The sequence below is a fragment of the Mytilus californianus genome, unplaced genomic scaffold, assembly GCF_021869535.1.
Source record: "Mytilus californianus isolate M0D057914Y unplaced genomic scaffold, xbMytCali1.0.p SCAF_6, whole genome shotgun sequence".
Lineage (NCBI taxonomy): Eukaryota > Metazoa > Mollusca > Bivalvia > Mytilida > Mytilidae > Mytilus > Mytilus californianus.
Genome location: NW_026262712.1, coordinates 87418140 through 87436334, shown reverse-complemented (window position 1 = coordinate 87436334; position 18195 = coordinate 87418140). Strand labels below are relative to the sequence as shown.

The window sequence follows — 18195 nt, the reverse complement described above, 5'->3', positions numbered from 1 at the left end:
GACTTGGACTTTTACCTTATATTTAGCATTGGCATTATTTGGGTCTCAAATCGTAAGAAAAAAATCTAGAATCTGCTTAAATTTTGGTAATGACCTTTTTATGAGCTATTGAAGTCTTCTATGAACAGAAAAGTGGGTAATATGGGGCAAAATATTTTGCCTGTTTCGTAGGAAAAAACCCTAGAAGTTGGAACATCTGACAAAAATTCATAAACCTGACCTGAGTACATCCTTAAGACAAAAACGACTTTTTGTATTTGCATTTATTTCATTTTTTAAATCCTATTTATTTCACCCGATTGATTTCAAAAACCGATATAAATTTTGAACTTCAGATTTGAGACATACAGATAATACTCGCATTTTCGAAATAGGGTCCTAATGTTTGTCATCATTTTCCGCAAAATAGTGTTGATCCCTTTCTTCAACAACATGGTGTTTTCTCAGTTTCCGACTAGGCTCAGATTTTCAGAATCATATACATTTGCTTTGAAAAATTTTTTTTATTGGAAAATTTAAGTTTTTAATCTTTTTTAATTTTTTTTAATGATAAATTTTAGTTCAAACTTGTGTTTCGTTACTTTTGAGAAGTGTAGGTTTAGGAGGATTGAGACAAATAGAATCATGATATTTTTTATTTTGATACTGGCATTATCAGCAACAATATCAAGCGAGCCCGCTAGGGCGAGCTTATGTTCGAGCTGATGAAGGCAATCTTGTCTTAAAATACCCTTTTAGTTTGAGAATATGAAATTAAAAGAAATCGGTTAGTAACACTAGTTTTACACGTAAAATGGTCTCAGCCAGTTAAAACTTGAAAAAAAATATTTTTGCTTTTTACTCATTTTGTTCGTATCTTACAAAATGAATATGTTGGATCTTATCTGATCCTTTTCTTCGGCATATATCTTCATCTTGTTGTCTGGTGGTTTCGCAAGATCCGTTTGCATTTAAACAGACTGAGCTCCTGCAATTTTCATCCCAAATTCCTTCATAATTTTCTTCAAATATTTAAAAAGTTTGTATTGGTATAGATGTCTGCACGGTATTGATAGGTCACATCACCGAATGCTGTTTGCCTGACATGACTGAGCAGAGCGACGAGTGCCATTATGAGTGGAGCAGGATCTCCTGACCGTTCGGAGTAAATTTATCTGATATGTTTACAATATTTTTGCGAAGAATATTACCACTTCCATTCTCAATTTTACCATGGACGTTATGAAGTACTGGCAGTGCATCCGTGCAGGTTATTGGAATTATTACAGCTTCTGCTGCATGTTCAAAATTAACCATTTTTCGCATAAAAAATCTTAACGTTTTGCAATATCAAAAGAATAAGCACAATTATCTCCGACGAAAAATTCATTTATATGTGGCATGAGACTACTATTTATGAGTAGTCTAAAATTTTGCACAACACAAGTTAGACAGATCAGACTGTCAGTGATCCTAAAAATTATCTATTTCTATACCAATACAAATCTATGTCATATTCCCGAACAATGTCTTTCTATTCCATGTGTATTTATCTAATGACTCCAGCAATGATAAAATCAATATTTAACTTTATCTTTATATTTTTTCCTTCGTTTTTGCAAATGATATGAAAGGGGGGGGGGGGGGTGCGGTACAGAGCTTATGTTTGTAATTGTCTTGCTTATACCGGGGATTTCAACTAAATCAAGGATTTGTATGCAAATTCTTGAGTAAATAAAGCTTTATGTCTTACAGTAAAAAAAATGATATTCTGGAATATGAAAACAAAATGGTTGAATGATTTTTATTTTTACTTAAAGTGCTAAATAAAGGCAACAGTAGTATACCGCTGTTCAATAGTCATAAATCGATTAAGAGAACACAAATCCGGGTTACCAACTAAAACCGAGGGAAACGTGTCACATCAACTAAAAGAGGAAAACAACGGAACAACAGAAACACTGAACTGCAACAAAAACAAACGTCAACATACATAGAAACGGAATATTTGATAACAACTGCAATATTCCTGACTTGGTACAGGACATTTTTTACAAGAAAAAATGGTGGGTCACAGTGAACATTGTTTTATGGCTAGCCAAACCTCCCGCTTATATGGCAATGTTAAAACAATTCTAGTTTTGGGAAAGTAGTCATTCTAAGATTTTATCTCACGTAACCTAACTATGTTGCATATATATGTAGGACTCAAATCTATGGTGGGTTCCAGATCTATGGCAGATTCCGAATCTATGGTAAATATGACGTCATGCCATCCCAAATCTATGGCAGATTTTTTAAAATCCTAATCTATGGCAAGTTTTTGTTATTTCCTAATCTATGGCGGATTTTTGTTGTTTTCAAATCTATGGCAGATTTTTTGTGCAAATGGAGATCAAGGCAGAAAATATACGATCAATGACTTGTCTTAAACAAGTCGAAATGTACGACAACGTGAGCATATCTATAAACATTTGTGAAATAAACATTCCATAATGTTCAACCAAATCGTGATGGCAACCATAAAATGTCCTAAGTGTAGCAGTGATATACCATAATACAGACTTCGGGATTGAAATGATGTGCCCCATAAAAATAATTATTTTCTAATCTGTGCATGGTACCTGTTTAGCCCATTCATTAAACCAACTAGTAAAAATGGAAGTCCCTTAACAAACAAGAAAGCAGTTTTTTATAAAAAGAATTAAACAGTTTGACTTTTCAAAATTATATTTATTTGAGCGTTAATCAATCTTTTTTTAACTGATGACGATTTAAGTCAAAGTGGTATATCCTGTAATTTCATCTCTCACTTTATATACTTTGCCAGCCATAGACGCCAACATATTTACTATAACTCCTTTCCTAAAATATCCACTACTAAAACAGCGGTGCCTTTCTTCATCGCGGGATACGGACGATACAGCACATATTGTCCCTCCTCTGAATAAAAGGTCACACCATCGGCAAATTGTTCTAGAGGGAAAGCGGAAAGTGTTTCCCTGTGTATTTGTTTGTAAAAATATGTGAGCCCCGTGTTAAATATCTGTTTTTGATTTACATTCTACATATAAAAAAAAATCTATATAAAATGGTGTTCAAATCTATTGGTTCCGCCATCGTTAGCGGCGGCGACGACGCAATATGGCGTTATTTAATTGTGGCGTTATATATTACTCTTTTTCCCGGAAAATTACAAGATCTGCCATAGATTTGGAGAAAACAAAAAACTGCCATAGATTTGATTTGTTTGGCGTTTGTAACGTCATATTTGCCATAGATTAGGAATCTGCCATAGATTTGGAACCCGCCATAGATTTGAGTCCTACATATATATATACAGTACAAGTAACATAATTAGTTACTATATAGTGAAGTATGTTTTTGCTTTATTACCCTTTTGTTTATGTACTATTATCTTTTAGAAATTGTGTATTCTTATATGTAGATTAGGAGGCCACGCGGCGGATTAACTGTTTTGTAAACTGTGTAACTTTCTGAAAATAAAGAATTTATTATTATTATTATTAGTTCGTTCGTTCGTTCTATTGTACTATTGAAATATTAATGCATATTTGGTCGTTAGTTATATGTGACTCCGCATTTTACCGTACCCATTCAACATTGCACTGGTTTTCTGTTTTTCCTTGCACAGCTTTTCGTTGAACGAGTGTAATGCTTTCCCCACTAGTGACCAGTTAATCGTTAGAAAAGCGTTGTGTTTTGCGAATAATAGTCAGTAGTAGCCGGTAAACGGCACAGCTTTCCTCTTCAGGTACTAATGATCTATACAGAAATGAGTGTTTGCAAATCTGTACAACATATTTAGTTGTCTCATAGACCATGTAGACAATCATACCACATCTAATTTTATTTCATATTCAAGCAGTAAACACCGGCACTTGTTTCAGGCAATGGTAAAAGGCCCCCTCAATCTTTCTTTCCTGTTAATTTCTACATAATTTTCACAGCAAATATTAGAATCAGTTAGAAATTCAAACTACCTAGGTACCACACTTTCATCTGCCCTCAAACTGAACACACACATCTAGCATGCAGCCAAACTTTACTAAAATAATTTTACATCCGAAATTTATATATTTACAATCAGGAACAATACTAAAGAAAGGATCAAGTTAACTCGTACCATTGTAAACTCGTACTACTGGGAAGTCGTACCAATCAGAACTCGTACCACTGCAAACTCGTACCATTAAAAATATATTCAAAAATACGAATGTTTTATGTGTTTTCATACACATTGAAGGTAATGAATTTATATTTATTTGAGTATATCTGATTGACCTTTAGATGGAGACATCAAATTTATTTATTGTATATGCTTTGAAATTCATTAACATTACCATTAGACACATCATTAAAAAAGAGGGGCGAAAGATACCAGAGCAGAGGTACAGTCAAACTCATAAAAAAGACAAACAGACAAATAATAGTACACAAGACACAACATAGAAAACGAAAGACTAAGCAACACGATCCCCACTTAAAACTGAGGGTGATCTCAGGTGCCATTTCATATATCAGCTACTTTTCTAGAAAGAGTGATGCATATCTTCCACTACAGGTGATATATATATAAATGAGAAGAATGATAATAACCTATCATTTATATGAAATAACAGCAGGGTAATATTCTGCTACAAAGTGCTGAATTATTGTATAAAAATAAATTTCATACTTTCTAAATGTTGGTCATAAACAATTTTAAACCTTTAAAACACAATAAATAAATTCTTTCATTAAATAAAATTCCTTTTAGAAACAATAGAAAAATACCCAAATCTATTCAATGTTACTGATTTGGAATGATTAAAAATTAAATCAAATAGTTGTCAGTAAAAGTTTAAAAAAGAGTCTATTCAAGGGAGACAACAAAGCCAATCTGCCACGGTTTTCTCTATCCAATTAGACAAGGAAAATAAGCTACAAATTGGTCATTGTAATTTCAAATTATATACATTTTACAGACATGACAGACTTAAGAGGTATTGAGTGAAATTAAAGTATAAATTCATCATTAAACACCATTTGAATGCATTTAAATAAGTTGGTACGAGTTTACAATGGTATGAATTTACCTTGGTAGGAGTTAGCAGTGGTACGAGTTTGCATTGGAACGAGTTTTTATACGACCGCAGTCGTATATTGGTATGACGTTGGCCTCGTCGTCCGAAGACACATTGGTTTTCCCACTCTAACTTTAGTTTAAGTGGATGGATCTCTTATGAAATTTTACCATAAGGTTCAATACCACAAAAGGAAGGTTGGGATTGATTTTGGGGGTTATGGTACCAACAGTTAAGGAATTAGGGGCCAAAAATAAGCATTTTTATACGACCGCAAAAAAATGTTGTGGTCGTATATTGGTATGACGTTGCAGAGATGCAAACAGTTTTTTATACGACCGCAAAAAAATTTTTGTGGTCGTATATTGGTATGACGTTGGCGTCGTCGTCGTCGTCGTCGTCGTCTGGCGTCGTCCGAAGACACATTGGTTTTCGCACTCTAACTTTAGTTTAAGTGAATGGATCTCTATGAAATTTTACCACAAGGTTCAATACCACAAAAGGAAGGTTGAGATTGATTTTGGGGGTTATGGTACCAACAGTAAAGGAATTGGGGGCCAAAAATAAGCATTTTTGTAACTTCCAGACATAACTTCTCTGTTAGTGTATGGATCTCTCTGATATTGTACCAAAAGGTTCCATATCACAAAAGGAATGCTGGGATTGATTTTGGGGGTAATTGCCTCAAAATTTTAGGAATTAGGGGCCAAAAAAGGGGCAAAAAACAAGCATTTTTCTAGTTTCATGACAATAACTTGTGTGTAAGTGTATGGATCTTTCTGAAATTGTACTACAAGGTTCCATATCACAAAGAGAAAGCTGGAATTGAGTTTGGGGGTAATTGCCGAAACGTTTAGGAATTGGAGGCCAAAAAGGGGCCAAAAATAAGCATTTTTCTAGTTTCCAGACAATAACTTGTGTTCAAATGTATGGATCTCTCTGAAATTATACTGCAAGGTACCATACCACAAAGGGAAGGCTGGGATTGATGATGGGGGTAATTGCCTCAAAATTTTAGGAATTAGGGGCCAAAAAGGGGCAAAAAACAAGCATTTTTCTAGTTTCAGGACAATAACTTGTATGTAAGTGTATGGATCTTTCTGAAATTGTACTACAAGGTTCCATATCACAAAGGGAATGTTTGGATTGATTTTGGGGGTAATTGCCTCAAAATTTTAGGAATTAGGGGCCAAAAATAAGCATTTTTCTAGTTTCCAGACAATAACTTGTGTTCAAATGTATGGATCTCTCTGAAATTATACTGCAAGGTACCATACCACAAAGGGAAGGCTGGGATTGATGATGGGGGTAATTGCCTCAAAATTTTAGAAATTAGGGGCCAAAAAGGGGCGAAAAACAAGCATTTTTCTAGTTTCAGGACAATAACTTGTGTGTAAGTGTATGGATCTTTATGAAATTGTACTACAAGGTTCCATATCACAAATGGAAAGCTGGGTTTGAGTTTGGGGGTTATTGCCCTAAATGTTTAGGAATATGGGGCCAAAAAACAAGCATTTTTCTAGTTTCCAGACAATAACTTGTTTGTAAGTATATGGATCTTTATGAAATTGTACTACAAGGCTCCATATCACAAAGGGAAAGCTGGGTTTGAGTTTGGGGGTAATTGCCTCAAAATTTTAGAAATTAGGGGCCAAAAAGGGGCGAAAAACAAGCATTTTTCTAGTTTCCAGACAATAACAAGTGTATGGATCTCTCTGAAATTGTACTGCAAGGTACCATACATTTTTTGTACCAGAAAGGGAAGGCTGGGATTGAGTTTCGGGGTGATGAATCATAAGGGGGTTCAAAAAATTTGGGGGAGGGATTTTTTTTTCTTTAAAATTTTCCATTTTAAATTGGTTATTTCTGATTTATATACCGGTATAAAATCAAATAATAATGATATGGTTTGAATAGGTAAATTAAAATTTTTTAAGTTCTTAGACCACATTCATCATGTTCATTCTGTGTCAGAAACCTATGCTGTGTCAAATATTTAATCACAATCCAAGTTCAGTGCTGTATCAAGCTTGAATGTTGTGTCCATACTTGCCCCAACTGTTCAGGGTATGACCTCTGTGGTCGTATCAAGCTGTGCCCAGTTTTTAGTGGTACAAGTTTACAATTGGTACGAGATAACTATAATTCCTAAAGAAATAGTTTACAAATATCGATAAGACCTAAATTAGAATGTTTTTGCACTTATTTGGACTTTCACACAACTGAAGTACTATACCACCAAGTCGTGCAGCAAGATTTGAATGTAACACAGACGAACACCAGCAGTGTGTATGAAACACTTCACACCTTAAGGTTCATCATAACAAATGGCCAAAAATGGCTGCATTTACACCTCAAAAATTACTCTGAGTGCAGACTAACCTGTGTAGTTGGAAAAGTTTTAGGGCCTGGCATCCACTAGATATATAAAAGTTAAATGCATTTTGTGTAACAGAAAGATGAAATCTTTTATGGATTTTTTTTGTCCATTTGTTATGATGAACCTTAATCCTCTTTCTGACGCTAATTTGATGTGGTTACATTTCATACATTTGTATGCCAAGAAATAGGGCAGCTGAACGTATGTGACGTCACATGTTCTACTTTGATGGTATACACTTCAAGAAGGAAGACTCAAAACTAGACTAATAAGTGATAATGCTCTAAAAATAGTAAACAAAAATATTACTATTCCATCACAAAGCATTCTTCTTTATAGTCAGTTCTATCTCCAGACAATACCAAACATGTTTCATCAGATACTCTCAAGGGTGCACTAAGTCGTGATTGCTAGTTGACGCATGCCCATAGGTGTGATAAATAGATTATCTATTTTGATCATTCTTAATGAATAAAAATGCAAATCTGAAAACTAAGCAAAAACCTAAACAAATGTCCATGTTGATAGATAAGAAAAATACATATATATATCAAATATGTCAAACAAAATATTATTTTAATTTGTTTTGTTTTCTAAATTGTATACATTGTATTTGGAACCTAAATACCAGGCATATTATCTGAAAAAGCAAACATTAGTATGTTGATGGTTTTCTGTAATTGAAGAAGAATACATTCTTAATATTTAATAATTGAAATTGAGATTTGACCTAGCTTTCAGTAACTGTGAGTAGTCTGTCTGAGGGAGTCATTTTTGTCGAGCCTGCGACTTTTGTCGCAGAAAGCTCGACATAGGGATAGCGATCCGGCGGCGGCGGCGGCGTTAGCTAACTTCTTAAAAGCTTTATATTTTAGAAGGTGGAAGGTCTGGATGCTTCATACTTTGTATATGGATGCCTCATGTTACGAAGTTTCCGTCAGTCACATGTCCAATGTCCTTGACCTCATTTTCATGGTTCAGTGACTACTTGAAAAAAAAGTTAAGATTTTTTGTAATGTTAGATTCTCTCTTATTATAAGTAATAAGATAACTATATTTGGTATGTGCGTACCTTGCAAGGTCCTCATGCCCGTCAGACAGTTTTCACTTGACCTCGACCTCATTTCATGGATCAATGAACAAGGTTAAGTTTTGGTGGTCAAGTCCATATCTCAGATACTATAAGCAATAGGTCTAGTATATCCGGTGTATGGAAGGACTGTAAGGTGTACATGTCCAACTGGCAGGTGTCATCTGACCTTGACCTCATTTTCATGGTTCAGTGGTTATAGTTAAGTTTTTGTGTTTTGGTCTGTTTTTCTTATACTGTATGCCATAGGTCTACTATATTTGGTGTATGGAATGATTGTAAGGTGTACATGTCTAGCGGGCAGGTGTCATTTGACCTTGACCTCATTTTCATGGTTCAGTGGTCAAAGTTAAGTTTTTGAGTTTTGGTCTTTTTTTCTAATACTATGTGCAATAGTTCAACTATATTTGGTATGTGCGTACCTTGCAAGGTCCTCATGCCCGTCAAACAGTTTTCACTTGACCTCGACCTCATTTCATGGATCAATGAACAAGGTTAAGTTTTGGTGGTCAAGTCCATATCTCAGATACTATAAGCAATAGGTCTAGTATATTCGGTGTATGGAAGGACTGTAAGGTGTACATGTCCAACTGGCAGGTGTCATCTGACCTTGGCCTCATTTTCATGGTTCAGTGGTTATAGTTAAGTTTTTGTGTTTTGGTCTGTATTTCTTATACTGTATGCCATAGGTCTACTATATTTGGTGTATGGAATGATTGTAAGGTGTACATGTCTAGCGGGCAGGTGTCATTTGACCTTGACCTCATTTTCATGGTTCAGTGGTCAAAGTTAAGTTTTTGAGTTTTGGTCTTTTTTTCTAATACTATGTGCAATAGTTCAACTATATTTGGTATGTGCGTACCTTGCAAGGTCCTCATGCCCGTCAAACAGTTTTCACTTGACCTCGACCTCATTTCATGGATCAATGAACAAGGTTAAGTTTTGGTGGTCAAGTCCATATCTCAGATACTATAAGCAATAGGTCTAGTATATTCGGTGTATGGAAGGACTGTAAGGTGTACATGTCCAACTGGCAGGTGTCATCTGACCTTGGCCTCATTTTCATGGTTCAGTGGTTATAGTTAAGTTTTTGTGTTTTGGTCTGTATTTCTTATACTGTATGCCATAGTTCTACTATATTTGGTGTATGGAATGATTGTAAGGTGTACATGTCTAGCGGGCAGGTGTCATCTGACCTTGACCTCATTTTCATGGTTCAGTGGTCAAAGTTAAGTTTTTTGAGTTTTGGTCTTTTTTCTAATACTATATGCAATAGTTCAACTATATTTGGTGTATGGAAATATTTTATGATCTATTTGGCAGTCACACAGGTTTTATTTAACCTTGATCTCATTTTCAAGGTTCATTGCTCAGTGTTAAGTTTTTGTGTTTTGGTCTGTTTTTCTTAAACTATAAGCAATAGGTCAACTATATTTGTTGTATGGAAGAATTGTTAGCTGTACATGCCTGCCTAGCATGGTTCATCTGACCTTGACCTCATTTTCATGGTTCATTGGTCAATGTTAAGGTTACTTGGTTAATGTTAACTTTATGTGACAGTTGTAATAAAGCTTTATATTTAGGACTATCAACATAATATCAATGATTAGTAAAGAAGGCGAGACATTTCAGCGTGTGCACTCTTGTGTTATGTGGTTTTCATGCTTTGTGCCGATCTGATAAGCCTTGTCCGTTATTAGCTGATTTTTACAGTTTATTCTATTTTTGTACTGTAACACCATTGTCCCAGGTGAGGGGGAGAGGGTTGGACAGTCACAAACATGTTTAACCCTGTCACAATTGTTTTGTGTTTGTCCCAAGCCAGATGCATGAAAATTGTAACCAAGTGGTTGTCATTTTTCGCTGTCTTCTGTATTTGTTTTTTGTTTTGTTTTAGCATAAAAACTGAAGTAAAGCAGATTCATTTTTGTTTGAACTCAATTTATGTGTTTTCTATAGAATAAAATAACACCATTTAATATTAAAAAATTGAGAGCAGTGTATTTTAAATGAGTTGATGTAATTGTTTCTTAATACATGAATATCTGTTTTTTTATAGATTGACCATCTGAAATAGACCATGGATTTCCAACATAGAGCAGGAGGAAAGACAGGGTCTGGAGGAGTAGCCTCGGCCTCTGAGTCAAACAGAGATAGAAGAGAAAGGCTACGTCAGTTAGCTTTAGAGACAATTGACTTGAACAAGGTATATTTTCTTTAATTTTTATACGACCGCAAAAATTAAAAATTTTTTGGTCGTATATTGGTATGACGTTGGCGTCGTCGTCGTCCGGCGTCGTCGTCGTTGTCGTCTGGCGTCGTCCGGCGTCGTCCGAAGACACATTGGTTTTCGCACTCTAACTTTAGTTTAAGTGAATGGATCTCCATGAAATTTTACCATAATGTTCAATACCACGAAAGGAAGGTTGGGATTGATTTTGGGGGTTATGGTACCAACGGTTAAGGAATTAGGGGCCAAAAAGGGGCCAAAAATAAGCATTTTTGTAACTTCCATACAATAACTTGTGTGTAAGTGTATTGATCTCTCTGACATTGTACCACAAGGTTCCATATCACAAAGGAAAGGCTGTAATTGATTTTGGGGGTAATTGCCTCAAAATTTTAAGGAATTAGGGGCCAAAAAAGGGGCAAAAAACAAGCATTTTTCTAGTTTCATGACAATAACTTGTGTGTAAGTGTTTGGATATTTCTGAAATTGTACTATAAGGTTCCATATCACAAAGGGAAAGCTGGAATTGAGTTTGGGGGTAAATTGCCCGAAACGTTTAGGAATTGGGGGCCAAAAAGGGGCCAAAAATAAGCATTTTTCTAGTTTCCAGACAATAACTTGTGTTCAAGTGTATGGATCTCTCTGAAATTGTACTGCAAGGTACCATACCACAAAGGGAAGGCTGGGATTGAGTTTGGGGGTGATGAATCATAAGGGGGTTCAAAAAATTTGGGGGGGGATTTTTTTTTTTTCTTTTTTTTTCCTTTTTTTCCTTTTTTTTTTCTTTTAAAATTTTCCATTTTAAGTTGGTTATTTCTGATTAATATTTAAAAGCAAATAATAATGATATGGTAGGAGATACACACCAAACAGGATGTGTAAATTATTATCTAATAAGTATTGTGCAATAGCAAGAAATTTTCAATTGCACAGTATTGCACAATAGCAAGAAATCTTCAATTGCACAGTATTGCGCAATAGCAAGAAATCTTCAATTGCACAGTATTGCGCAATAGCAAGAAATATCCAATAGCACAATATTGCGCAATAGCAAGAAATTGTCAATTGTACAGTATTGCGCAATAGCAAGAAATATTCAATTGCACAGTATTGTGCAAAAGAAGATACTTCGTATAAATTGCTTATTTCTTGATCAATTTCAATGGGGTTTTATTCTTGAATTCTTGGGGTTCTTTAATATGCTGAATCTAACCGTGTATTAAGTTTTTGGATTTTGGGCCCCGTTATTAAATTGGTCCACATTGAGGTCCAAAGGGTCCAAAATTTAACTTTGTTTGATTTCATCAAAAATTGAATTATTGGGGTTCTTTGATATGCCGAATCTAACCGTGTATTTAGATTCTTAATTTTTGGTTCCGTTTTCAAATTGGTCTACATTAAGGTCCAAAGGGTCCAAAATTAAACTTAGTTTGATTTTAACAAAAATTGAATTTTTAGGGTTCTTTGATATGCTGAATCTAAACATGTATTTAGATTTTTGATTATGGGCCCAGTTTTCAAGTTGGTCCAAATCGGGGTCCAAAATTAAACTTTGTTTGATTTCAACAAAAATTGAATATATGGGGTTCTTTGATATGCTGAATCTAACCATGTATTTAGATTTTTGATTTTTGGGCCCCGTTATCAACTTTGTCCACATTGAGGTCAAAAGGGTCCAAAATTTAACTTTGTTTGATTTCATCAAAAATTGAATTATTGGGGTTCTTTGATATGCCGAATCTAACCGTGTATTTAGATTCTTAATTTTTGGTTCCGTTTTTAAATTGGTCTACATTAAGGTCCAAAGGGTCCAAAATTAAACTTAGTTTGATTTTAACAAAAATTGAATTTTTAGGGTTCTTTGATATGCTGAATCTAAACATGTATTTAGATTTTTGATTATGGGCCCAGTTTTCAAGTTGGTCCAAATCGGGGTCCAAAATTAAACTTTGTTTGATTTCATCAAAAATTGAATTCTTGGGGTTCTTTGATATGCTGAATCTAACCATGTATTTAGATTTTGGATATTGGACCATAATAGGTGAATGTCCAATTTAAAATTTTTAAGTTCTTAGACGACATTCATTCTGTGTCAGAAACCTATGCTGTGTCAAATATTTAATCACAATCCAAATTCAGAGCTGTATCAAGCTTGAATGTTGTGTCCATACTTGCCCCAACTGTTCAGGGTTCGACCTCTGCGGTCGTATCAAGCTGCGCCCTGCGGAGCATTTTATTATGTGTTCAGGTTACAATAAGGTTTCTGATACAGGAATTAAAGCTCTAAGACTAGAGATAGATATTCCAGCCTATCATAGGGCAATATAAAAGACTGTCTGTAAGAAAACAGAAAATCTTATAACATGATGCACAAAATTATATTATTGTATTTCTTGAATTCAAATTTGGGATGAGTTAGTTGATGGAAGAAATTGGGTGTTTTTGTGGGTGGAATTTGGTGGAACAAGAACTTATTCCAAAGACATATCACAATCTTTCATTTTCTTGTGCAGGCTGTTAATTTAAAAATGATTTCTTCTGTCAAATGTTTGTATAACTCAATGTTTAAACTTCACAGTTCTAAAGTTTTATCACAGTGAGTAAACTTACCACTCAACATAAAGTTTTCAGTTGTGATTATGAATATATTTTTTGGGGGTTATTATTACGACCAGAAAGGAGGCATTAACTTAGTAACAATGGAAATTGATTTGAATCTATTAAGTTCATCCCCTTTGCATAAACCATTTACAAGAAAGACAAGTTTTCATTATAATAATTCTTTCCAATTAGCTAAATCAATTATACTGTTCTAAACTATATCTAGATCTTTAAAACTATTTGCATTCTGTTTAACTGTGTGTTAATTCTATACATATACATATGGTTTTTTTTTTTTGCAGGATCCGTATTTTATGAAGAATCATTTGGGATCATACGAATGTAAACTCTGTCTGACGTTACATAACAATGAGGTATGTATGGAATTATTGCAGAAAACCTTTAAGGGAGAAGAGGGCACATTGTTATTTTATCATCAACTTTAAGAACTCATCTTTCATATCACTGTCAGCTTTCATATGGCTGCCATGATATGGCCAAGAGTGCGGAAAGTGGCATTAAACACGAACAATCAATTAATCAATCTGATCTAATAGACAGTCTGTGCATGATAGCAGGTTTTATTAAAAGAGCTGACAGTCAAGGATAACTTTGAACAGTATTTGTCATAGTGTTGGCATTGTGAGAACTGTTGCATGTAAATTCATGCTAGTTGGTTAAGAATATTGAACCAGTAACTCCCTAACCTTTAGCATTATATACTGACAGAAAATTTCAATTACAGCTACTAAACTTATTATGACAAAGAAGTATAAATACAGAATAATGGGCTCAAAATTAACCTTAAGTAATTGCTAAACATATTTAATTATGAATAGATGCATTCAAATTCAAAATAAAATATTTTACTCTTCTGGTTTGGTTTATGAAAAGAAAGTCAGAGATTCTTAATTGTAAAGTCCTGTTTTATCATTAGTATCTGACCACCCAAATAGTATTAACATGTATGATAAACATAGCAATCAAAAACATATGAAAAAAGAATTTTATCATTCATTATGTAATTTATATAATAAAATATCTACAGTTGAACACTTTATTATTATTACAGGGCAGTTACTTAGCTCATACCCAGGGAAAAAAGCATCAGGCTAATTTGTAAGTAATGTTCTTTTCCACAAGCTTTTTTTATATTGTTTCTATGAATTTATCACAGGAGGCAAAATAAATGTATGCGTATATTAAAGAATTCCTTGAATAAGAATTGTTTTATTTCTTGATTTTTTTTATTTGCACATAGCATTATAGATTAAATGCAACTTGCCATTTTTTCTGCAAATACCCAGAGCAAGAAGAGACATGATAATAACTTTTTAAAGGTTAGAGATAATTAAAAACAAGGTCAAAAAGGATTTTTAGATTAAGTAAATTTTCAAATATATATTTACATTCAGAGCTCGCAGAGCAGCAAAAGAAGCTAAGGAAGCACCCCAACAGCCTGCACCAGAAAAGCCAAGAGTTGACATTAAAAAATTTGTGAAAATTGGTCGTCCTGGTTATAAAGGTAACTTTGTGTTAATTTTACATTCATCTTAAAGTTTTATTACTGTATGTACTAGTATTCAAATGTAATTTTAGAATTTCGGGGAAAAAAATTTATAACATGGAACTCTGTGTAAAAGAAACTTTTTTAATGTTTATACAGGAAGAATTATCCATACCTTGTGTCCTGTTCAGTTCACATGGGACAAGTCACTGGAAGCAAGGAATCTGGAACAAAAGCAAATCTGAAAGTCACTTTATAGTGCAATTTATATTACACTTTGATGTTTTGATATTTTACTTCTGTATAGACAAGTCTTGTTTGCAAAAACAATTCGCAAAATCTGCTTAAATTAGATGTTTTCTTTAAACAAATTTAAGAGGGTGAATTATTTTAGTAACATATATGGATTTCAGGGTGGCATTGTCTTACATAAATCTATCTTATTCTAGTCCTTAATATGTATGAAATGTTTGCAGCTGTATCTTAAGCAGGCAACATTAAACAATATTCTTTTGTTGTCTGTAGGTATTTAAGTTAATTTGAAGTGGAACTGTTTAGCCTTTACAATAAATGAATATTTCTTGAAATTTAAAATGAATAATATGTGTTATATTTGTTTATGAAGTAATGATTGTTATTTATTGAATAAATATGGAATGTTTTATGATAAAATTAAGTATGAAAAGAATATTACTTTTTTTTTTCAGTGACAAAACAGAGAGATTCAGAAAATCATCAGCAGAGCTTACTTTTTCAGGTTTGTTATTAGTTATAAAAAATAGAAACTTTGAATTCATACTCAATTAAAGCATGTTGTTAATCTTTGGTTGTGAAAAATTGGAAGATATTGTTTTGATTTCCCATTAGAAAAAAATTTATAAAAGCAATATTTAAAATTCATAACGACTGAGAATTGGATATTGCTTGATATTGAATCAAATTGTTTATTTTCAATATGATACTGTAAATTCAGAAATTATTGCGAGGTTTTTATTAATGCGAATAATGCTACTGTTTGAGTATTGCAATAATAAAAACTCGCATTCAGATATCTGACACTATAACTGTATGCATATTTTCCTGAAAACGCAATAATTAATCTCGCATTTGAGTCCATTTTTCAAAATTCGCAACAATAAATGCATGCAATAATTTCTGAATTTACAGTAATAAGTAGTCCTTGATAGATTGGAATATGGTTCTTTATGTGGTTTCAGTATACAACAACTTTATGAACCCTTTTCGACAAATGCTTATAAAATTTTAATGTGTTTTTACTGATGAAAAAATGGAGGTCAAGCTCAATATTGACATTTTCTCTTTTGCCGTTCAGGAGTTATGGTCCATGATTGATTTGAAATTAGCCACAACATTACAGATCAAACAAGCCTGAAAGCACTTCAAAATAAAAAAAAACCTGTGCTGTCAATGTGACAGCTCTTATCCTGTTATGTTTTTAATTAACACTTTACATAGTAAGTCTTCCTTGTGAAAAAAATGTAATAATGATTCATCTGTTTATTTTACTTCAGATTGACTACCCAGAAATTGTGGAAGGCATCATGCCACGTCACAGATTTATGGCAGCTTATGAACAGAAGGTGGAGCCACCAGACAGGAAGTGGCAGTATTTGTTGTTTGCAGCAGAACCTTACGAAACAATAGCTTTTAAGGTATATCAGTATTTTTTTAATGTTTACTTGTAGCTCAATCTCTGAAGCACTTTTACAGGGAATCCAACATTGAAGATATTTCTTTAATGTGTATCATATTGACATGACACATATCATTTCTTCAGTAAGTGATAATTTCCAACTACAACTTGGATTTGCTGAATTTTATCACATTTTTTTCTTCAAAATTGGTAGTTCATGACAAATTTTATATTGTTCTGTATAAAGAATTAGTATATATAAATTACTGCAGAGATTAGAATTAATAAAACTGTCCAAATAAAATAAGTAAATAGTATGTTGCAAGTTTGAATACTATGAGTGAATAATATGGTTTAAATTGATAGTTTTAATTTTCCTTAAAGCTTTTTGACATTATTGTTTAATTCCTGATATTCCTTAAAACAACCCTTTAAAATGTGATAATCTTATTTTACAGGTTCCAAGCAGGGAAGTTGACAAAGACTCTAAGAAACTATGGACCCATTGGAACAAGGAAACAAAACAGGTTATAACATTATGTAACATAAATGGAATCATACAGTAGAAGGACTTGTTTTGAATACTGAACATATCTATTTTTATTCGTACATAATTCCTATTGTGAATTAAATAAACTAGTGTAAGCATACTAAACATAGGTAAAATGATTTTTTTCCCATTGTTCTTCACATTTCATCTGAGCATTTAGACAATAAAGTTTGAATGCTCTTTGGCACTTCAAAAATCAGTCTTTGGGGCATCATCTGTGTCCCATGGACACATTCCACATTTATTTACACATAAATGACATATGTTTTGTATTATAATCCCCCTTTGATTTTATTTTCAGTTTTTCCTTCAGTTTGCCTTTAAGGGAGACGGCAAGATTCCAGTTCCAGCACCACCGCCTGGACAACAACAGCCACCACCTCCACCAGCAAATGTGCCACAACTGCCACTTCCTCCAAGGCCACACAGGATGCCTATGCCACCAAGACCTCCTCCGCCACCTGGAGTAATGATGAGACCTGGACCTCCACCCCCTATGCCACCACCACCTGGAGCATTTATGGGTCCACCAGGAGGGATGCATCATGGACCTCCTTTGGGCATGCCGGCACCACCACCCCCTCCTGTGCCCCCACCTGTTCCACCACCTGTGTCATCTCATCATGGAGGTCCTGGACCAATTGCCCCTCCCCCTCCTCCTCCTCCTTCAAAACCTCCAGAATCATCATAGTGACATGAACAAAAACATTCAAGAGAGTTGCTTCTACATGTATAATGAAAAATGTTATCAAATAAAATCATGTATTACATTCAAAGGTTGTTTATATGTGCCCCCTAGTCTGTCTGTTAATCTGTCTGGCTGTTCATTTGTAGTCCATCCCATTTTTTGGTTAAGGATATCATGAAGATGTGGCCACATGAACTTGAAAATTAATATGCATGTTCATTTTATTGTGAACTTATTAAGTAAGATACCAAAGGACTGTTTTGCACTCATTTCAGGGTTCACTGAACATGATACATATGATTGTGCAATTAAGTACATTCTCATGTCAGGTTAAAGGCCCATATGAATTGTGAGACAAAATTGTTAAAAGATTCAATGCCAAATACGATTTTAGCCTAGATCTCAAACTGAACATGGAATTGCGAGCAG

The 18195-nt window shown here is 33.9% G+C and overlaps 1 protein-coding gene across 1 annotated transcript; it reads left to right on the top strand.

Annotated features, from left to right (window-relative positions):
• Window positions 1-3614: 3614 nt before the first annotated feature.
• Window positions 3615-17854, top strand: LOC127705953 (splicing factor 3A subunit 2-like). The gene is made up of 9 exons (XM_052210337.1): window positions 3615-3754; window positions 10596-10742; window positions 13670-13741; window positions 14440-14486; window positions 14783-14892; window positions 15582-15631; window positions 16407-16547; window positions 16987-17055; window positions 17380-17854. Exons 2-9 carry the CDS (start codon window positions 10617-10619, stop codon window positions 17767-17769), a joined length of 1005 nt encoding a protein of 334 aa, XP_052066297.1. The 5' UTR covers window positions 3615-3754; window positions 10596-10616; the 3' UTR covers window positions 17770-17854.
• Window positions 17855-18195: the final 341 nt, after the last annotated feature.